Source organism: Helianthus annuus, chromosome 12 (genome assembly GCF_002127325.2).
Source record: "Helianthus annuus cultivar XRQ/B chromosome 12, HanXRQr2.0-SUNRISE, whole genome shotgun sequence".
Taxonomy (NCBI): Eukaryota; Viridiplantae; Streptophyta; class Magnoliopsida; order Asterales; family Asteraceae; genus Helianthus; species Helianthus annuus.
Window position 1 is genome coordinate 98,993,101 of NC_035444.2, and position 23,684 is coordinate 99,016,784.

The 23,684-nt window shown below is 38.3% G+C and overlaps 1 protein-coding gene across 1 annotated transcript in view; it reads left to right on the top strand.

Moving 5' to 3' along the window:
• Positions 1 to 1,670: 1,670 nt before the first annotated feature.
• LOC110895860 (1-aminocyclopropane-1-carboxylate oxidase homolog 1) overlaps positions 1,671 to 23,684 on the top strand; it is a 34,675-nt gene continuing 12,661 nt past the window's right edge. The window contains exon 1 of the mRNA XM_022143223.2: positions 1,671 to 2,256. Within this exon, the coding sequence (XP_021998915.1) occupies positions 1,733 to 2,256 (524 nt within the window). The 5' untranslated portion in view covers positions 1,671 to 1,732. The remainder of the gene's footprint in view (positions 2,257 to 23,684) is intronic.

Consider the following 23,684-nt stretch of genomic DNA (forward strand, 5'->3'; position numbering starts at 1 on the left):
AGTTAATTATATACCTGATGCAAAAGAGACCCGAGATAGAAACTTATTGACTTCTATTACTTCGGCACTAGGAACTGATCCGCCAACACTTATACATGTTACTACTCTGCTTCAACCGGATTTGTTTGACAGTCATGTTCAGGTAACCCTTAGCTCGACACACCTTGTTCATGTTGTTTGTCCTCGGTTTTATACCACACTGGGAACAATAAAACAATCCTATTTTGGGGCAGCAACCTGCTTGTGTTAAGCATTCTCTAATTGATATTTATGTTGCCTAATTATGGAAACGGTTCACTTTTTGCTGCTACCTTGCCATGGATGGCATTAGATTTTGTTCCTGGTCAGCTTTTTGTACTAAATCTTCTTTTACTCGAGTTGTTAGCTTGTTTGAACTTGTTGATGCGACGATTCTTGAGCTTCACACTTCAATTTTGAGCTTTCCTTCTACTGTTGGTACTCCAAATATACAGAATTTAGAAACTCATGTAGCAAAGTCTTTTCTCCACAGCAGATTCCCACCTGTTGGAGAGGGGTTAAGAGAGATATGAAGTCCATTTCAGTGATCCTCACATTCCAACTATGGGATAACCGCCTTGGTTGGAAAGGCGGTCCAACGCCGTTGGTCTTATATGCAGTGAATTTAACATTACCACCTGTTGTTGCTTCTATGCCTTCTATCACCGGAGGTGGAGTTGGAGGTGGCTGTGGAATTAGTGTTTGGGTTGGGGAAACAAGTGGGCTTTTATAGGTCAGGTTATAATATTTTAGTTTTATTAGTTTTAATTGATAATCAGTTATAATAAAACGTAAATGACAAAAATACCCCTGTGAAAAAGGACAAAAGTTGAGGGTTTGATTAGGTTAATCTGGCAAGATTTTACTTTTGGACCAAAATGGCAATAAAAATGAAATTACGGGGACCCATATACAAAAAAGTTTGAGATTTGGATTAAAGTGGCAAAACTAGGCAAACCTCAGGGACCAAAATGACAGTTTACTCTAAGAAATTATTAGAAATATTTAACAAAATTTTCTAGAAAATGAACCAAAAAAATATATTTTCTCTTAAACACCAAGAGATGCGGTTCTAAAACCACATCGCTTGAATATATTAGGAAAAAATAGTTTTTGGTTAAATTATCAAAAGATGCGGATCTAGAACCGCATCTCTTAGACCCGCATCTTTTGGCTTATAGCCATAAAATGCTACGCCATAAGATGCGGATCTAGAACCGCATCTATAATAGCTAATTTAACCGCATCATATGATCACTTTTGTACTAGTGTTTCTGACTTAAAAAAAACAGACTTAGTCATTCAGCAATCATTGGCTGTGATCATTGGCTCACAGCCAATGATTGAAATTAAATAGGTGGGCCTTATACGTCGTTTATAAGACTATGAGATGCGTATCGGACAGAGGGATGTGTAGATAAATTAGGGGATGTCTGGATAAGAAAAAAATAGTGCCATGACTAAGTCCTGAATAAAAAAAAAATCAACCTTAATTTTGTATTCCGAAATGGATCTGCAGATTAGAACATAACCTATGCTAGGTGGCCTCGTGGAATTTAAATATTATGTAATTTGTCCGCTAACTTATAATCAAAGATACCACATGTTGACATCTTTAATGATAGAAACTTTGTCAGCATCTGACTTATTCCAAAGACTACATTGTGTCATTTATGTTTAGCATCAAACAACCTGTTTTTCCCTCAAAGAACATATGGACATCTTAGCGGATGATCGAACAAAACAGTTAAAGGCGTTCGATGACACAAAAGCCGGTGTCAAAGGACTAGTTGATGCTGCAGCTGGTGGGGTCGTTGATATTCCAAACATATTCATCCGGCCACCCGATGAAGTAGCCGAAGATCTGGAAGTTAGTAAAACAAGTTTACAAGTACCTGTCATTGATCTTCATGGGGTTGGGGACAAGGGGAGTTCAAAAAGACACAACATCATAAACGAAATCAAACACGCTTCGGAAAGATGGGGTTTCTTTCAGGTGGTTAATCATGGAATACCCACCAAAGTGCTTGAAGATATGCTCAAGGGAGTGCGCGGGTTCCATGAGCAGGATGTAGAGTTCAAAAAAGATTATTATTCGAGAGATCCGGAGAGGATGGTGAAGTTTCACACCAATTATGATTTGTATTTGTCGCGAGCAGCTAATTGGAGGGATACGTTGGAAATTGACATGATGAATAACTACCATCTTGATCCTAAAGATCTACCCTCGATTTGCAGGTACAAATCATTGAAAACCATTTTACTTGTTAAAATAACGTATTCTAAACTAGGTGTAATTCTAACAAGTATAACTAATTATGATTTAATTAATAGTTTGAATATTTGGTGTGATTTAGTTTGATTTAATTAGTAGAAAAAATCTTTGAAGGTCGAAAATGTTGTGAGTTTGTATTAGACGACAATTGAGAGAAATTTGAGGTGGAGTAGTATACTTTATATTTTAGTATAAGTAGATGTTTTAGGAGTTACTGTAACTGAGTCAAATTTATATAATAAATAGAAATTGTCGTTTAAAAAATCCGGTGTTTAATTTTCGGCATGATCTCTAACACGTATTTTGTCTACATATTGACTAGCGTTTGATGAGACTTTTGTGAAACTTATATATATTTATTAAAGGCAGTGGTGGACTCAGGATTTTTATTCAATGGGTTCCAATTTTTCGGTGTTAAGATTTTGCATGTTAGAATTGTTGGGTCGGACATCATTCGGGTCGGGTGGAGGCGAGAAACATAATATAATACAATATACAATATCATAATATAACTATACGATATAAGAATACCATGTCATTTAAAACGAAAAAAAAAATCACAAAATCAAATTAAATCTAAAAATACGATGTCATAGTTCTCTGCAACTATGCTCTCATTATCTCCAAGACGAAAATCACCAAAATCATTAAATCTAATAGATTAATATATTCACCATAACAAGATTAATGGTATGCGTATCAGAAACTTCTAATAAATAAATCAGATACAAATAATGAAGAGAGGAAGCCAACGAGGGTGTTGTGTTTTGAACCTGATGAAGGAAACAAGGGTGAAGGCAGCTGTTGTTCTGTTTATATTTGGAATTAAAAACAAAACGATAAAAAAGAGAAAACGTGACTCGAAACTATGACCTTTCATATGTAAGTCAAGAAATTTATCACCACACCAAATTTAATCTTGTTTTAATGGGTTCCATCTAAATATTTTTATGGGGTCCATACAAAATTTAACACACCGTTGTTACTATATTTTTAAAAAACATTGGGGTCCGGGAACCCCGACCCACATAGTGTGGGTCCGTCCCTGATTAAAGGGAAAAGATGATGAACACTAGATCGTGAAGGGACGAATTAAATTTTTTTTTATTGAGCTACGATATTTAGAAAGGTATATTTTATTTTAGGTTTATATATATTAGCTTAGAAACTCGTGTTTTACACGGGTTGCATGAATTGAATTTTATATAATAAGTAATATAGCTATAGGTTTAGGATCAAAGTAATATAGTTAGGATCAAATATAAAGACTTCTAAAAATAATAAGTGTACAAAGGCTTCTAAAAATAAATCCAGTACAACTAAAAAAAAAAAAAACTCTAAACACCCACCACCACCAAAAAACCTAAATCCCCATCACCCACCAAAAAAATTTTTTTTTGCCGAGTGAGTGTTTAGGTTTTGAGTGGTGGTGTAGTGGGTTTAGGTTTTAGTTTCTTTGACACTTGTCACTCTATATAATGTCTTCTTACACTTTTTTAAGAACTTTTGTAGAATAACTTAACCCTATAGTTATATATTTAAAATAAATCGTGTATTGCACGAGTTAAATAAATATAATGTAATCGATTAACATATATAGTCGTAAAGATATGTATTTAAATGATGAATTCGATATCCTCTTTATTATTAAAATTTTAATTTGTTTTTTTTATTTATTATTAGGTTAGAAACATGTGTATTACACGTGGTAGAACCAATTAAATTAGATGGATATTAATAACTGGAAAAAAAATAAAAGAAATAATAAATAAATAATAGAGATCTGTGAAGTTTGTAATTTACTATTATTTTTTATTTCTGTATTGTATCAAATATTAAATAATAAAATTAAAAAACTAATTTAACTAAATCTAATTTGAATGAGAATAACAATTTATATATTTGTCTGGTTCTACAAAGAAAAAAAAAAGAAAACTTCTTCTATATTCTACGAGGAAGAAGAAAATAAAAATTATATATTATTAGAGTTAATTACATAGTTAGTCCCTATGGTTTGCATAAAGTAACATACTTAGGTACTAATAGTTTAAAATCACATTCTAGGGTATTAACTTTTCATTTTATAACATTTGTAGGTATTAACGTTATTTGTAGGTTTAAAATCACATTCTATTAGTACCTAAGTATGTTATTTTGTGCAAACCACAGGGACTAACTATGTTAATACCCTAGAAGTTAATACCTTCAAACGTTACAAAATGAAAAGTTAATACCTTAGAAAGTGATTTTAAACTATTAGTACCTAAGTATGTTATTTTGTACAAACCACGGGGACTAACTATGTAATTAACTCTATATTATTATTAATTCAAAGTTTGGTTTCAGTCTCGGTTCGGTGAAAAATAGTGGAGACGGGTGATTCGAGAACCATAAACAAACAATAGAAAGATAAGAACAAAGATTTAAACAAAGATATTTTGATTGATTTGATAAGAACATACAAGATAATCATCCACATCGGGTGAGCTCCCCGGGGTGGTGGCTTACAAATGCACCCCTCACAAGTGAGGTATAGTATTCTATTTATAGCCTCTTGAGCCTTGTTTTCCAAGCAAGCCGCCTCTTGCTTGGAAAACCTACTAAATTCACTAAAATATCCGACTATTACAAATAGAAACCCCACATAATATAAACAATAAAATTGCTAAACTAAAGCCGTCATAATTGATAACATCATTCTCCAATTTGACCCAACAATATTCCCCCGAGAATGATGCTATCAATTCTTCAAATGATTTCAAAGTATGTCTGACATTGTCTTCGAATCTTCACAAATCGGCTGAAAATAAAATATCTTTCATTGTCATTTTCCCCCGCAAATGTAGACCCTCCAAATTAATTCAAGATTCAAAATCAATCGGCAACTCCCACTATGTGTAAGCTTTACGCCTGATTGAACATCTCTACTATAACTGGCATGTGATAAAGGTTCGAACCTCCAATGATCGAAATAAAATAATCAACTTCTTTTTGAAAATCTTCAACTTGGTCAAAACTTTAAAGCCCCAAAATCGCAATATTTTCTTTGGCCCGTGTATTAATCATGTACTCCCGGCCCTATGGAAACCAAACTAATCGAAGCCCAATGTATTCGGTCAAAACAGTGTCCAAATAAAATCCACCAAACAGATATTCTGATGAGATAATTAATCTCTAAAATAAATATGGAGACATACGTCCTAGACCCGGCCCACCTAAGCCTTCAAAGCTGAAAATTAAATGGACAAGGTCCAATATAATTGATACCTGAAACTTTGAAAGTAACTGTGCGTGGCCCAAAAAAAATATGTGATGCAGTACAAAGTATTTGCAAACTTTGCAGCCAAAAATAATCAATCTCAGTCTCAGTATGCGCAGCCCAAAGAGTCTGTGGGGCCCAATAATTATCCAGCCCATGCACACTGAAACCTTGCAAACCCTAGTTTCAAACGTCACACCCAGCCGCCAAACCTTTTGTCGCCGCCAACTTACCCCCATCCACCGGAGATACATCGGACCTTCCGAACGAACTTGACACCATCATCGTTACCTCTGTTAATGAATATAGTGACATCTTGTAGCTTACCGATCAATTTCACCTGAACAACTCCTTCGTTAGGACGTTCGTATCCTTCTCTTTCTTTTAAAATCTTCTTCATAACCTTTCTGTAATATCAGAATCTGTCTTCCACCCTATCACCAACGAGCTCGACATCAACATCTCCAAACATCATCAACCACCATGCCCTGCCACTTTCAACCAGTTCAACGGAGACAACACTGACCGTAAAACGACAGCCGATACAAAATAAAGGCAAGAAGGAGAAGAAGCTAGATCTGAGTCTTGTGATATCACGATTTCAATATTGAAGCTGGAAGGACTAATCTTCATTCCTTTCGCACACCTCACCCCGAGACCCACATGTCCTTTCCAATAACTATCTTTCAACGATGGAAGGATTTGGTCAACGATCTGGTGTTCTTTCATGGGGAGTGTGAAGATAGATTTCTCCGAGTTTGGTGATTTTGCCCTTGAGCATGGTGACGGGACCCATTATTTTTTCTTCAGCGTCTGCCACGACTGCGGTCACCGCCATGACCGCCTCTGCCTCCGAAACCTCTGCCGAATCCGCCGCGTTCTCCGCCTCTCTTAGCCATGATTTTGGTTTGCAGAAGGTTGAGGATAGTGAAATGAGAGTGAACGGCTATTGGATGAGGTAGAGAGAATTTCTCTCACACCTTAAGTGTGTGTAGGCAAAAAGAACAAATGAACAATCATCTGTCGCCCATGTATTTTAAGCAAAACCTTCAGATTTTATGGATAAATAAATTTGCTGGATGAACAAAAATATACCCAAAACGCACCAAATCTGAAATGACATAAAAACACAAAAATCTACCATCTTTTAACGTCTCCGGCGGTTTTCTGGTAAAGATCCGACCACTACCGAAGCTGAAACGAGCCACTTTGGCTCTGATACCAAATGTTGAAAGTGATGAACAAAATACAAAAGATAATCATCCACACCGGGTGAGCTCCCCCAGGGTGGTGACTCACAAATGCACCCCTCACAAGTGAGGTATAGTATTCTATTTATAGCCTGTTGAGCCTTGTTTTCCAAGTAAGCCGCCTCTTGCTTGGAAAACCTACTAAACTCACTAAAATATCCGACTATTACAAATAAAACCCCACATAATATAAACAATAAAATTGCTAAACTAAAGCCGTCATAATTGATAACATCATTCTCCAATTTGACTCAATAGTATGAAATGATGATAGACGGTATGCCATGAACTGGCTACTTAAATAATTTTTTTATTAACTTATGGCATGCATAATACAAATGTAGATTTTATTATTGGTTTATATTATATTACATATATTATTATTTATTATATTATATTATATTATATTATATTATATTATATTATATTATATTATATTATATTATATTATATTATATTATATTATATTATATTATATTATATTATATTATATTATATTATATTATATTATATTATATTATATTATATTATATTATATTATATTATATTATATTATATTATATTATATTATATTATATTATATTATATTATATTATATTATATTATATTATATTATATTATATTATATTATATTATATTATATTATATTATATTATATTATATTATATTATATTATATTATATTATATTATATTATTGTTATTATTATTATTATTTTTATTATACATACTCTTATAAGACAAAGTTGGTGAAAACCCCATCAGCTTTGCCTCCCCCCGCCCCCCACTCATAATTTCACAATGTTGTAATTTTAGTCTGTTGACTTTGATATATTTAAAGTTTTATAAAATGGTAAATTTAGTCCCTAAACTACTACTCCATTTTACAAATAGTTTGCTTTTAACACCTTAACTTTGTGATAGTTTTCTTTTCAGCCCCAACTTTATTATAGTTTCCTTGTAATATAATAAACATAAATGCCGGTTAGATGTACCTCTTTAGTATTTTATGTTTTTTTCTATTGGTCTTTTAGGTTTTATTTACTTACTTAAAGTTATTTTTTCTATTTGTTTTCCCAGACTAAGACGAAAAACAAAGTGTGCAACACTACTTTCATCTTTGCTAACCCTTCTATTTTGATAATTTTTAGTCTCTACTTCATTTTACATGTTATACAAATAGACCTTTTCAATTTTCAATGTTCTATCTTTACCCTTATACTATATATTATATACATTTTTAACCTTGAATAACTTTCGTTTCCTAATTTCTTTCTAAAAAGTTAATTTATTGTTCTCTTTATTGACTTTGTAAAATATCATTTTGACCCCCTCGTGTTTCTAAAGTATCAAGTTTACTCCTATCGTTTCTTTACTTAGAAAACTAATTTATTACGTGTTGGTCAAAATTCAAATTGGTCTATGTTTCCACGCAATTATTTTTCTTGAAACGAGCGAGGTCAAATATAGTGTGTTTTTGTTTAAAAGAACAATATTTTACGTGCATGTTTTTATGCACGTGTCAGTATGAATTTGAGTTGATCCACATAAGTTCCTAATTGTATTATGTTTTCCATGTATGTGTCGGGTCATATATAATACGTTATGATCGTATAGTATAGATACGATTTACTATATGTTTGATCCAATCGCAATGCTTATATAGGTTACATTGAGTTCAATCAAATACGTCTAAATACGCATTTTCATATGTTTAACGCATTACATATCGATTGGACTAATTCATTTGATGATTTTTGCGATGCATCCGCGCCGCAACGCGCGTGGGTCTTATTGCTAGTTATTACTATTAATTATTAGTATTAATATATATGTTAATATTGGTAATCAATATATACATATACATATACATATATATATATATATATATATAACTTAAGTGGTAACATGATATAAGATATAGATATTATTATTAGCAGGTTGCCCGTGTAATGCGATAGGAGCGACATATCGCATTGCGATACTCTTTTTTGTTAGTTTTCTTATTCATATAATATTTATTATAGAATCATTGTGATAGATATACATCAAAAGCATAGTAACTGGCTAATCCATTTCATTATGTTGTGCATGGTTCGGTTATTATCCTCAATCGAAGCCGAAACCAAAGTCATCTGTTGGTTTGTTTTATTAACCAATCGGTTTTCAGCTAAGCACTTCGGTTTATACGGTTAGTTTGACGGTTTTTGGTTTAGTTCATTTAATGTCAGTTAATAGCAAAAACCAAACTTGAGTTAAAACGTTTGCTTATAAGTATATGAAATTGAGGTATAAATACATGAAATGAAAGTATGAAACATATGAACTGGAGGCATAAAAGCTAGAAATATATGAAAATATGAATAATTCGATTTGGTTTACCTAATTTTGGATAAACGAGATTACAAAAAAATTGATAACCAATTTTTGGTTAATTCGGTTTTCAGTTTTAAGTTAATTCAGGTTCTGGTTGTTTCGTTTCGGTCTCATCTGTTTTTTGGTTTGGTTTAGGTTAAAGATTTAGTTATTACTCTTCTGTTTTTTGGTTTGGTTTGGCGCGTGATGCGACGGGAAACACAGATGTTGCCACGGTGTGCATTGTTTGGTTGGTTCGATTATTATCCTCAATCGAACTCGAGTTCATTGATTAGTCTATTTTATTAACCAATCCATTTTCAGTTAATCGGCTTGGTTTATTTAGTTAGATTGATCGATTTTGATTGGATTCATTTAATTTCAGTTAATAGGCAAAACCAAACTTGGGCTAAAACTTTAGGTATATATACACGAAATGGATGTATAGGTACATGGAATGGACGTATAAACACATAGAGTGGAGGTATAAATATGTAATACATGAGCTGAAGATATAAAAGCTAGAATTATTTGAAAATATTAATGGTTCAGTTCAGTTAATTTTGGTTAAACGAGGGTACAAAAAAGATAACCGTTTTTAGTTAGTTCGGGTTTCGGTTAATCAGTTTTCAATTAATTTAGTTTTTTTGTTGATTTCAGTTCGGTTTTGGTTATCACCCTTAGACATTGTTAATCACATGACATATCAACTTTTTTTATTAAAAGAACTATAGAAATACTATACTCAAATTAAAAAGAATAAAATACTCGTTTATATGGTGTAATTTAAAAAATATATATATTAAGCTACCAAAAAATTATGACCATTTAAAAATCAGGGCAGGGGGTTAGTTTTTTTTATAAGAAGGTAAAGTGTAACTACTAAGTAATTATCTAAAATTTGGTTAAATAAGAGAGATTAAAGTGTAATCTAGATGAGAGGATTAAATTGACGGTATTTAATCACTTGACATTCTGTAGCTATTAAACATTTTTGGATGATGACAAAGTACGTTGGGCTTTAATCACTTGTACACTAAGGCATCATCTACGTGTACCTTTTAATCCACACGTCAATTATGATCAAGACAACTATCGAAACGTCGACAAAAATGAGTAGGTCGTTATGGTACTTTTGGATTTTTTAAAAGATTATAGTTTATAAGATATGGCATGAATACGTAAAAAAAATATAAGTTTGTTGTGGAGGGGGAAAAGTATAACTAATTACAAGTGATTTAAGTGTAATAAAATAGGGGCTAAAATATAATTATTGTTTAAAAGACTAATTTACCCACATTTTATGGGTGTATTTATAAATTTTGAGTAAAAAAGTTCTTATTTTTGGTATCTTAAAATGTTCCTCTCTCATGCAATATAATATACTAGTAGGATGCCCGCACGATGCGGTGGGTGCGACACTTTGCATTGCGGAACTCGTTTCTAGTAGTTTTCTTATTTGTATAATATTTATGATAACGTTATTGTGGTAGATATATGTCATAAGTGTTACACATATGTAAAGTTTTGTTTTTTTTATCAAAATTAATAATCAAAGACAAAAAAATTTTTTTTATAAAAATTAATAATCAAAAGAAAAAAAATAAAAGATAAGTTGTTATAATTGTAAGTATATTTATTTTATTTGTTAAATTATAAAGTTTAATTTTATTCTTTAAAGTTCGTAACTTTTTTTAAATATCCACATAGTACTCATCCAATAAACTTTAAGTTTAAAATTTTCATTTTTATAAAAATAATAAATAATAGTATTTGACTTGTAAGTACGTTTTAGACCTTTAACATAAATTGTTAATTTTTATTTTTTTACAGATATAAAAAAATTATATTTTTTTTATAAAATTTCTGTTTTTTGTTAAATAGGATGTTAAGAGCTTATATCTTTATTAACTTTATATCATACTATGTATGTAGTCAAATTGGTAAAGAATTCTTTTGAAACTAACTAATATTATCTATAACAAAATAGTTGAACTTATAATTTCTAAAAATTTACAACACAACTTAGTATTTATATATTAAACATTTTTAAATTTCTGGAGTATTTTATTTAAATTACTTGTTATAAAAATGTTTATAAAAGAATTAATTTTTTATAAAAAACAAATGTTTTGTTTATAAATAAAGTAAAAAAAACTATTTTACATATGTAAAGTTTGGTTTTTAATAAAAGATAATAATCAAGTGACAAAAAATAAAAGATAAGATGTTATAGTTGTAAACTAAGTTTATTTTTTTTGGTTAAATAATAAAGTTTGTAATTTTATTCTTTAAAGTTCATAACTTTTTTTAAATATCCACATGGTAAGGTGATAAAATCCAAATTAGTCAGGCAATTTAGTCGGGAATTTGCGGTTTTCACACCTAATTCTGACCAAATCGCTTAACTTTAATTGAAAACTCGAGTGCAGTGATAGCGGATAATCGCAGAATAGGGTATATGAACTTGGTCTGTTGGTTTCTAACTATAGTCTAGGTCTCTAAGACAGCGACCCGGACTAGGTCGTGTCTAGCCTAATTCCCTATAGTTATGGCTCTGATACCAATCTGTCACACCCCAACCGATGGCGGAATCATCGGGGCATGGCACTGAGCGAAACAGATTGTTCAAAGAAATTCCATAACAACTATTATTACCGAATAGTTTAAATATCACGTCCCATACCGTGACCTATAAGATAAATTTAGTTATTACAGATATAGATATCCTTCAAACAAAACATGTTCCGACAACTCAGATTTAAGTACATAAATATAAATTGTCTTGGTTTCTAGACTCTTTCCTAGCCTCGATTTCACAGCAGGAAGAGCAAGTAAGCATCCTAAATACCTGTTACATACGTTAAAATAAAGTCAATACATATAATGTAAAGGTAAGCATACAAGTTTGATAATAGCATATAGAGTTCGAATAGTTTACGCATAACCAGCACGTACACAGAGAGAAAGGATGCATGTTAATTATCGACATGGATCTATCGATACCAGCGACTGCGGGTTGACTGTCCGAGACAGTTCGCAATACATGATTACCACCGTAATCCATGCAAGTAATTGTCCTTAACAACCCCCGTGTGAACGGGTGCTGAGTCCAAACTATAGTACTACGTTGCTAAGGCAGGTAGACAGCATTCCACGTGTAAACATAACAACAAGCACACATTTGGTCACATAATACATGCAATCGGTTAGCGTTCAAATAGTTTTAATAGCGTGTTCGATTGTGATTTTGATAAGTAACGTATGTAACACCCAAAAGTGCTAAAGCAAAAAGTGATTCGAGCATACTCATAGTGATTGATTATGGATTGAAGGGAGCGATGAGAGTAGGGTTAGCCTGAATAGTTCGATAGCACAATAATGAGTAACGCGGAAATGCAAACGAGTGTAAATGGATCGAATAGACTTGTCGATCGAACAGCTGGTTCGATCGAACGGGCTGTTCGTTCGGTTTGAAAGTCCGTTTGAACAGTCCTGCTCGATCGGCCGGTAGGCTCGATCGGCTGGACCATTCGAGTGGATTATTTCTTCCTCTGATGTGTTTGTGTATGATGGTTTGAACTTTTGAAGTTTTCGTTGCAGTATTTGAGAACACTGAAGTGTTCTTACCTTTCAGGGTGATCGATCGAACGGTCTGTTCGATCGGCCGGCTTAACCGATCGGTTAGGAACTTCAGAAGTAGTCCTCAGCAGGATGTCACTCGATCGAACAGCATGCTCGATCGGGTGGCACTCCATACTACGAACGAGTTGTAAAGCGATTAAGTGTTGAAGCATAGTATCTCATGATCCGAAGAGTAATGTTTACCAAGCGAGTAGCATATTCGATCGAACATCACTTCGTCAATAGCATACTTCATGAAGTTTGAAAAGTGTGGGACCATTTGCTAGCCGATCAGCTGGCCCGGTCGATCGGCTGGTATGTCCGATCGGCTGGGCTGTTCGTTCGGACATCCTAGCCGTTCGGCCAGCAATTCTCACCTGGTCGGCCTTACGTCTACCACTTGGCTGTTTTGATTGTTTTGATATGATTTTGAGGTATTTTTTACAACGAGTTGAACCATAGAACGTGGGTTCTTACTTGCTTCACCGGTTCGGACAGGAATCACCCAAGTCCGGTCGGCGAACTGTTCGGTACGATAGTTTGGCGTTTAACCTGAAATCGGTGAACCTCGTAGATAGAATCCGAATCTTGAACCTCTTGACTGTTAGAATGATTAGTTAGCTGGTTCGAGCTCCGTTTCTATCGGTTTTAAGGTTTTGAGTGTAAAAGAGTTGAAAGAAAGTTGGAAATCCTTCTTTCAATCCTTTCTACCATGAAAATGTTAAGATTCTTACAAATCTTAGTTTGTTTATGTGGAAATCGGTCAGATCTAAGCTATTCACGGTTGAATGAGGCCAAAACATGATGTTCTTCAAGAACACCATGATGACATCACCCAAGAACACTTAGATCTTGGTTATTTCTCGGTTAGAAATCAAGTTTTGAAAGATAGAAAGGTGTAGAATCGTGTAACGACCAAAATCGTACAAGAATTAGAGTGAAAACTTACCGGAGTTGAGAGAAATATGAGAAAAGGTGAAGAACAAGGGCTGGTTCGGTCAGAGCTTTCCAAAAGTAGAAAGAGTGACAATGACAGGGCTATTTATAGGCCTCCCAAAGAGGAAAGTGTCAACCGATCGGCCAGGACCTCCGATTGAATGGCCTGCTCGATCGAACAGCCTGTTCGATCGGCTGGCCTGTTCGATCAGGGTGCTTCCTGTTCGATCAGCAACCCTCTTCGAGTGTTTTGCGACGGTTTTCGATATTTCGATTTTGATGGACGATGATACGAACACGATAGAGTTCCTAGTCAAATTACTTTCAGTCCCAACTACTATATCTAACATATAATCATCTGTACTTCACGTTTCGATGTTGGTATCGATTGAGTTTGATTGCTTTTCGAGTTTCGATTCGAGTTTTGATTGATTCCCATACAAAACATAAAGTAAACACGCACAGGTAACACATAAGGCACACACACACGTATAACCACACCAAAATTCGCGTAATTCGAGTTTCGAGTTCGATGACAGTTAGATCGGTTTGACTACTGATTGATTAACTTTATCGCATTGTTACTTCCTACTATTCACAGTCGTAAATCGGTCGCATTGATTAAACATTCGATCATTTTATTTAGACAACACTTACTCCACATAATACAGAAGCAAAAAGAACTATTATCAGTCAAAGAAGTCTAGGTTGACTTGGACTTTGACTTTGACATTGACATTAGAAACCACGGGGTGTTACAGCCTCCCCTTGTTTAGGGAATTTCGTCCCGAAATTAGGCTCGAAGCTGCACATCACCGTGACTCGTTTACCAATTTGACGTTTCAGATCTTTATTCAAACAGTATGCGTGAGCGCCTGAGTTGCTTGGTTTGGCGATCCATGATTTCGACAGGCTTTTCCATGAAGTGTAAGGTTTCGTTGACCTGAAGATCGTCGATAGGTACGATTAGATCATGATCAGTTAGGCACTTTCGAAGGTTAGAGACGTGGAAAGTCGGGTGGACGTTACTGAGTTCCTCCGGTTGTTCGAGTCTGTAGGCGACTTTTCCGATCCTTTCCAGAATCTTAAAAGGTACCACATATCGAGGCGCTAGTTTCCCTTTCTTGCCGAATCTGACTACACCCTTCCAAGGGGATACCTTTAGGAGTACGTAGTCGCCAACGTCAAATTCAAGGGGCTTGCGTCTTCTATCGGCGTAACTTTTCTGCCTACTTCGAGCTTTTACCAAGTTGTCTCTAATCTGGAGGATTTTTTCAGTCGTTTCTTGTAGTATCTCGGGACCGGTTAATTGCGAATGACCGATCTCGTGCCACACAATAGGCGATCGACATCCCCTTCCATACAAAGCCTCGAAGGGTGCCATTTGTGTAACACCCCCAATAATTCCACCAGCGGGAACCCCCGCGAGGCGTGTTACGCATCAGAGTTTGAGCCACCAATCATATTGAACCAATAGTAAATACTTAAATAAAATATAGTGTCAATTCCCAATGTATCGTGTAGCGGAAGCATATAATAAATTGTTTAGCAATTGTTTCATAATACTTAAAACCAAAGTATCTGATGTAAATAAATCCAAGAGCCTCGATCCATGACCACTCCAGCACTCCCAGATAGCAAATCCATGTCCCAAGTGTTAATGACCTACAAGCATGCAGACAAGTGTGTCAGACTACGCTGGTGAGTTCAAGGTTTGTACATGAGTTGTGTTACCAGATATATGTTAATACGATTCACTGTTGTGTTACGTTGTTGCTCATGTTAGTTACCCTAGGGACGACGCCCTTACGTAACCGAGGAGTGTGCCTCTTAGCAACCCACTATGTTGTTCAGTTAGTTACCCTAGGGAAAACGCCCTTACGTAACCGAGGAGTGTGCCTCTAAACAACCATAGTGAAACCCAGATAATTAGTACCTAATAGCGCTATCAACTAATTACCCCCATTGCCCTCCAGGCAATGACCAAAACCGATTAAGTTGTTTACCCAATGTTTCCCGTCCAAATGTTTACTAGTTGTCCCAAACCACCGGGACGCATGCTTGAGAAAATGCAATGAACTCACCTGGGATTGCTCGGTATGATACACACAGTTCAATTAAGTTAAAAAGCGATCAACCACGTCCTACCAAAGTTATCATACCAATCAGATTCGTATTCAAGTATTGCACGTAGGTTCTACACGTATTGTAACAGGTTGTACAAGTATTCATCATCGTATAGGTATCAGCGTAAACAGTTACATAACAAGCATAGTCCAAGTGTTCAGCCCAATCAGTTGGGCTCGTGATAGTGTGCAGGCCCAATATCAGCGTGTACGGTTACATGGTCTCGAGTCGAGATTTCGAGTCGCAACGGAGGAAGGTCTCGAGTCGCAACAAGGGTCGTTTCGGTTTGTCATGGTCCGGTTTCGAGTCGCAACGGGACTCGCAACCGTGGTTTCGGTTCATGCTGTTTTGTGTCGGTTTCGAGTCGCAACTGGACTCGCAACCACGGTTTCGAGTTGTGCTGCTGTGTGTCGGTGTGAGGTCTCGAGTCGAGACTAGGTGTTCCCGACTCGCAACCTCTTGTCGCAACCCGGTGTAATTGACTTCCTGATTTGTAGCTTCTAAATTCCGTAACAGATTATGCACAAATTTGGCAGTTCAATCAGGATCAATTAACAGTTTTTCAATGGCATTCATACGGATCAAACAACAGTTTTTAACCAAGATTCATGCATGTTCATACCATTATCATCAAGAACAGTGGATCGGATCATGTGACAATCGATTTCATAGACTATCAAGCAACCTAAATCATATTCCCAAATCATAACATCACAGCCGGTTACACTTATCCATTCAGTTCTACATCATGCAACCTTATATACTCATAGTTAACCCTATCATGAACCGAATAACATGAACACCACAATCATACTAACAAGAACCCTAGATTAACATGTATGATTATTGTAACACACACTTCACAACATCATTCAACAGGTAATCGGCAAACATGAACACTAACCGAGATGCTAAAGGTGATTAATCCGAACTACAAGCTTCGCGAAAGGGGTGTCGGCTGCCTTTGTTCCGAGTCGAGAGGGAATGCAAGAGTTCTAGGGTTTGTGTAACTTGTGTGAGTTTGCGAGAATGAGGGAACACCCCCAAGGGTGTCGTGTTTTTGTGTGTTGGGAATGGGCCGAACCCATTATCGAGTCCTCCTTGGTCTCGAGTCCAAGTGAGTGTAAACCGAGTGGGCCGAGGTAAATTGTGTAATCGAGTGGGTTATGTACGGTCTAATCATGCAACATATAAACATATCACAATTTCACATATATCACGTTATTACTAATGTTCACATAATCACGTTACGTTACACAAAAGTGGGTTCGAAATACGAGTTGTCACAGTATCCCCAACTAAAAAGAAATTTCGTCCCGAAATTTGGTACGCACTTACTGAGAAGCTAGATAAGTTAAAGCTAGGTAGGTTATATCGTTTGCTGGTTTTCCTGGGGTGTCACATCCTCCCCAACTTGAATGGGAATTTCGTCCCGAAATTCGCTAGTCGCATCAACATTAGGTTCGCTAGGTTTAGACTGGTCTTCGGGGAACAGATGTGGGTACTTAAGTTTCATCTGGTCCTCGCGTTCCCACGTGAACTCTGGACCACGTCTTGAGTTCCAACGAACTCTCACAATCGGTATACGGCTGTGTTTACGAACTTTAACCTCCCGATCCATAATCTCAATTGGTTCTTCGACAAACTGCAATTTGTCATCTATCTTTAGCTCTTGGAATGGTACTACTAGTGTTTCATCAACCAAACACTTCTTTAGCTGTGATACGTGAAATACATCATGGACATTACCCAACTCAGCCGGTAATTCCAACCTGTAGGCCCACCTTTCCAATCCGTTCCACAATTTTGAAGGGTCCTACATAACGAGGGTTTAATTTGCCGCGTTTCCCAAAACGCACCACACCCTTCCAGGGTGAAACCTTTAACATAACGCGGTCATTAACTTCAAATTCCAGTGGTTTACTACGCTTGTCAGCGTAGCTTTTCTGACGATCGCGGGCTGCGGCCATACGATTTCTGATTTGCACGATGCTTTCTGATGCTTCAAGGACAAACTCGGGGCCTGTGATCTGGCTGTCACCCACCTCATGCCAACAGAGAGGTGAGCGACATTTCCGTCCGTACAGTGCTTCGAACGGAGCTGCCTTAATGCTTGAATGGTAGCTGTTGTTGTAGGAGAATTCTATCAACGGTAGGTGCTTCTCCCATCCCTTCCCAAAGTCGAGTACGCATGCTCGAAGCATATCTTCGAGGGTTTGGATGGTGCGCTCGCTTTGACCATCCGTCTGTGGGTGATAAGCGGTACTCATGTCGAGTTGGGAACCAAACGATTTATGCATTGACTGCCATAATTCTGAAGTGAAACGCGGATCACGGTCTGAGATGATAGAAGTTGGCACCCCATGCCTAGAGACCACTTCCTTAAGGTAGATTGCTGCCAATTGAGAAAACTTGTCTGTTTCCTTGATTGCTAAGAAGTGTGCTGATTTCGTGAGGCGATCAACAATCACCCAGATAGTGTCATTCCCAGTCTGAGTTCTGGGCAACCCTGTCACAAAATCCATAGCGATCTGTTCCCACTTCCAGGTGGGTATTTCTGGTTGCTGCAGTAGACCTGAGGGCTTTTGATGTTCTGCTTTGACTTTAGCACAAGTCAAACATTTGCTGACGTAGGTTGCTATATGCGCCTTCATGCTGGGCCACCAGTAGGTAGTTTTCAAGTCATGGTACATCTTATCTGATCCAGGATGTACAGAGTAACGTGATTTATGTGCCTCTTCCATTACAAGTTCCCGTAAGTTGCCAAAGAATGGGACCCAAATGCGCCCGGTTACGTAGTAAGCGCCGTCTCCCTTTTGTTCTAGTCGTTGCCTCGAGCCACGTAAAGCTTCAGCTCTAACATTTTCTGGTTTCAACGCTTCTAACTGAGCGTCTCGTATCTGGGAAGGAAGGAAGGTTGGACTGGATCGTGAGTTGCAATGCTCGCACACGCCTAGGTGCATTATCCTTTCTGCAGAGGGCGTCAGCTACAAAGTTTGCCTTGCCCGGATGGTACTTGATGGCACATTCATAATCGTTCAATAATTCCACCCATCGTCGTTGTCGCATATTCAACTCTTTCTGGTCGAAGATGTGCTGGAGACTCCTATGGTCGGTGTAGATGGTGCATTTGGTACCGTACAGATAGTGCCTCCAAATCTTCAACGCAAATACCACCGCTCCTAACTCCAAGTCGTGTGTCGTGTAGTTCTTCTCGTGCACCTTCAGCTGACGAGAAGCATAAGCTATCACCTTCTCGCGTTGCATCAACACGCAACCGAGACCTTGAATCGAAGCATCACAATAAACCACAAAATCTTCGGTTCCCTCTGGTAGCGACAGAATCGGTGCACTGCAAAGTTTCTGTTTTAACAATTGGAAGGCCTCTTCCTGCTTCGTTCCCCAAGAGTACGCCGTGTTCTTCTGTGTCAGTAAGGTGAGGGGTTGCGCGATTTTCGAGAAATCTTTAATGAACCTACGATAATACCCTGCGAGACCAAGAAATTGCCGCACTTCAGACGGAGTCTTTGGTGCTGCCCAATTCTTAACTGCATCCACCTTTGCAGGATCCACATGTATCCCTTTCTCGTTAACAACGTGCCCAAGGAAATGCACTTCTCGAATCCAAAAGTCGCACTTAGAAAACTTCGCATACAGTTGTTCCCTTCTCAAAAGTTCCAAGATGAGACGTAGGTGACGCTCGTGATCTTCCTTGTTCTTCGAATAGACTAAGATATCATCGATGAATACTATAACGAATTCATCGAGATAAGGCTTACATACGCGGTTCATGAGATCCATGAAAACCGCTGGTGCATTAGTCAATCCAAACGGCATGACCAAAAACTCATAGTGTCCGTAGCGCGTTCGAAAAGCTGTCTTGGGAACATCCTCTTCCCTAACCCTTACCTGGTGATAACCTGATCTTAAGTCGATCTTGGAATAGAAACTTGACCCTTGCAGCTGGTCAAACAAGTCGTCGATGCGTGGTAACGGATAGCGGTTCTTAATGGTCACCTTGTTGAGCTCTCGATAGTCGATACACATACGGAATGACCCGTCTTTCTTCTTTACGAACAGAACTGGGGCTCCCCAAGGCGAAGAACTGGGTCGAATAAAGCCCCTGTCCAACAACTCCTGCAGTTGATTAGACAGTTCCTGTAACTCTCCTGGTGCTAACCGGTAAGGAGCTCGAGCAATTGGAGCCGCTCCCGGTGCAAGATCAATCTGAAATTCTACTTGACGGTGAGGAGGTAACCCTGGTAGCTCCTCTGGAAATACATCAGCGAATTCTCGCACCACTGGTAGATCCTCAATCTTTCTCTCTTCAGACTGAGCGTTGGTAACTAACGCTAACATTGTTGGATACCCCTTTTGTAGATACTGCTGTGCACGCATGGCCGAGATAATCCCAACCATCGCCCCACTACGATGCCCTTGAACTAACAGTGACTCCCCGTCAGGGAGAGGGATACGCACGATCTTCTCTTTACACAAAATTTCTGCTTGGTGCTTGGACAACCAATCCATGCCTACCACTATATCGAAACTACCGAGCGTAACGGGAAGGAGGTCAATATCAAACACCTGACCCACGAGATCTAGTTTGCACCCGAAAAGGACGTTCGAGGCTTCTATCGTTTTACCATCTGCTAGTTCTACTACCTGTTTAACTTCTAAAGGTGTTGGGGTTATCCCTAATCGTTGACTAAACTCTAGGGACACATAACTCCAATCGGCACCCGAATCAAATAATACAGAAGCAATACGATTGTTAACAGGAAATGTACCAGTTAAAACGTTGCCGTCATTCCTGGCATCCCCTGCTCCAAGCTGAAACACTCTGCCCCGAGCACCATTACCCCCGTTGTTGCCGTTGTTGTTGTTGTTGTTGTTGTTCCCAGCATTGTTATTATTTGGGCGGTTGTTGTCGTTGGCGTTCTGGTTTAACTGAGGGCAATCCCGCTTAAAGTGGCCCTCGTCACCACACTGATAGCACTCCTTCCTGAAACCTTGGTTCTGCTGAGGTGGCTGTCCCTGTTGTCTCTGGTTTTGTTGGTTCTGTGGTTGCTGGTGTTTGGGTTGTGAGGTCCTACAATCCCTGGCCTCATGGCCTGGCTTACCACACTTGTTACACGTCCGACCACACGGCCCCCAATGATGATAGCCACATTTGTTACACCGTGGCTTTCTCCCTGCATAAGAACCCTGGCTGTGGCCACTTCCCTGGCCTTGATTGACAGAAGACGACTGGCTGATGTTGCGGTTGCTGTTGTCTGGCCTTTTCTGAGTCTGGCCAGCACTGGATGCTTTGTCATAATCACCCCACTTCCGCTTGTTATCATTAGCGGACGTAGTGGCAGTGGGTGTAGCAGCAGTAGCGGCCGAAATACGCGGAGGTAACGAATCGTTTTCCACCTCTTGGTCCACAATCTTATGAGTCAGACGAACGATCTGTGTCAAATCATTGAGATGGGCTGCAGTGACCAAGCTCTTCACACGCGGAGGCAACCCTTTGATGAATAACTCAATCCTCCGAGACATAGGCCGGGACAAGTTCGGGCACATGTCGGCCAGTTCATACGATCGCTTCACATACGCTTCGACTTCAGATCCAACCATCTTCAAGTCGTAGTATTCGTTTTCCAACTTCTGGACTTCATCCCGAGGACAGTACTCCTCCCTGATCAGTTCTTTAAAGTCTTCCCAGGTTGTGGCATTCGCTGCCTCGATGCCCAACAACTGTACCTGGGCGTTCCACCACGTTAGGGCACCATCTGCCAAGGTACCCGCAGCATATTTCACCCTGTCCCCAGCGGGACAGTTACAGATAGCAAACACAGACTCTGCTTTCTCGAACCATCTTAGAAGTCCCACAGCCCCTTCAGTTCCGGTGAAAGTCTGTGGCTTACAGTCCATAAACATTTTGAATGTACACGCAGGCTGGTTAGGTTGAGGTTGGGCTTGCTGACCTAAATGATGAAAGGGAACACATTATAGGGATGAAAAGACGTGTACGTGGTATAAGAGTAAAGAGTACTTGGTACATTCCGTACCAGCTTGATAGGCTGCTAAGGCCTCAGCCACGCGGGTATTGATTAGGTCAGTCAACTCAGCCTGAGTCATGTTGATGTTGCCACGTCCGTGTCCTCGTCCACTCATGTTTCTATAGTTGGGAATAAACCGATTTAGAAATCGAAACGAGATGGAAGTCAGGTGTCATACAGATATCTCTATACTACCAAGTTTACACATAGTAAGGCAGAACCCTTCTCACGCTCGATAAGCCTCACTGGGACTTGCATGCACCCCGTGTTATTATTAAGTGTGCACCCATAATAATAAGGCAATTTGCATGCTTATCTCAGTGCCTCTTAGCTTGCGCTCAAAGTTTCTTCCGTTCAAACAACACAACAGGTGGTATCACAAGTCTATGGTTCATATGAATCGACGAGTAGTGTCACACTATCCAGTCACTATAGTATTAAATGTGTCAGTTCATATACGTTGTGAGTGTGTGACTGCTAAGCTAGTAATGTATAAAGGGAGAGACGAACCTTGCAATCTGGAGCTGAGTGTCATGATCGATGTTCGAAGGCGTTCGGTTATAGTCTGGTTTTACAAAACGTTTTAAAACCTAGTTCACTATAACCAGTGGCTCTGATACCAACTGTAACACCCCCAATAATTCCACCAGCGGGAACCCCCGCGAGGCGTGTTACGCATCAGAGTTTGAGCCACCAATCATATTGAACCAATAGTAAATACTTAAATAAAATATAGTGTCAATTCCCAATGTATCGTGTAGCGGAAGCATATAATAAATTGTTTAGCAATTGTTTCATAATACTTAAAACCAAAGTATCTGATGTAAATAAATCCAAGAGCCTCGATCCATGACCACTCCAGCACTCCCAGATAGCAAATCCATGTCCCAAGTGTTAATGACCTACAAGCATGCAGACAAGTGTGTCAGACTACGCTGGTGAGTTCAAGGTTTGTACATGAGTTGTGTTACCAGATATATGTTAATACGATTCACTGTTGTGTTACGTTGTTGCTCATGTTAGTTACCCTAGGGACGACACCCTTACGTAACCGAGGAGTGTGCCTCTTAGCAACCCACTATGTTGTTCAGTTAGTTACCCTAGGGAAAACGCCCTTACGTAACCGAGGAGTGTGCCTCTAAACAACCATAGTGAAACCCAGATAATTAGTACCTAATAGCGCTATCAACTAATTACCCCCATTGCCCTCCAGGCAATGACCAAAACCGATTAAGTTGTTTACCCAATGTTTCCCGTCCAAATGTTTACTAGTTGTCCCAAACCACCGGGACGCATGCTTGAGAAAATGCAATGAACTCACCTGGGATTGCTCGGTATGATACACACAGTTCAATTAAGTTAAAAAGCGATCAACCACGTCCTACCAAAGTTATCATACCAATCAGATTCGTATTCAAGTATTGCACGTAGGTTCTACACGTATTGTAACAGGTTGTACAAGTATTCATCATCGTATAGGTATCAGCGTAAACAGTTACATAACAAGCATAGTCCAAGTGTTCAGCCCAATCAGTTGGGCTCGTGATAGTGTGCAGGCCCAATATCAGCGTGTACGGTTACATGGTCTCGAGTCGAGATTTCGAGTCGCAACGGAGGAAGGTCTCGAGTCGCAACAAGGGTCGTTTCGGTTTGTCATGGTCCGGTTTCGAGTCGCAACGGGACTCGCAACCGTGGTTTCGGTTCATGCTGTTTTGTGTCGGTTTCGAGTCGCAACTGGACTCGCAACCACGGTTTCGAGTTGTGCTGCTGTGTGTCGGTGTGAGGTCTCGAGTCG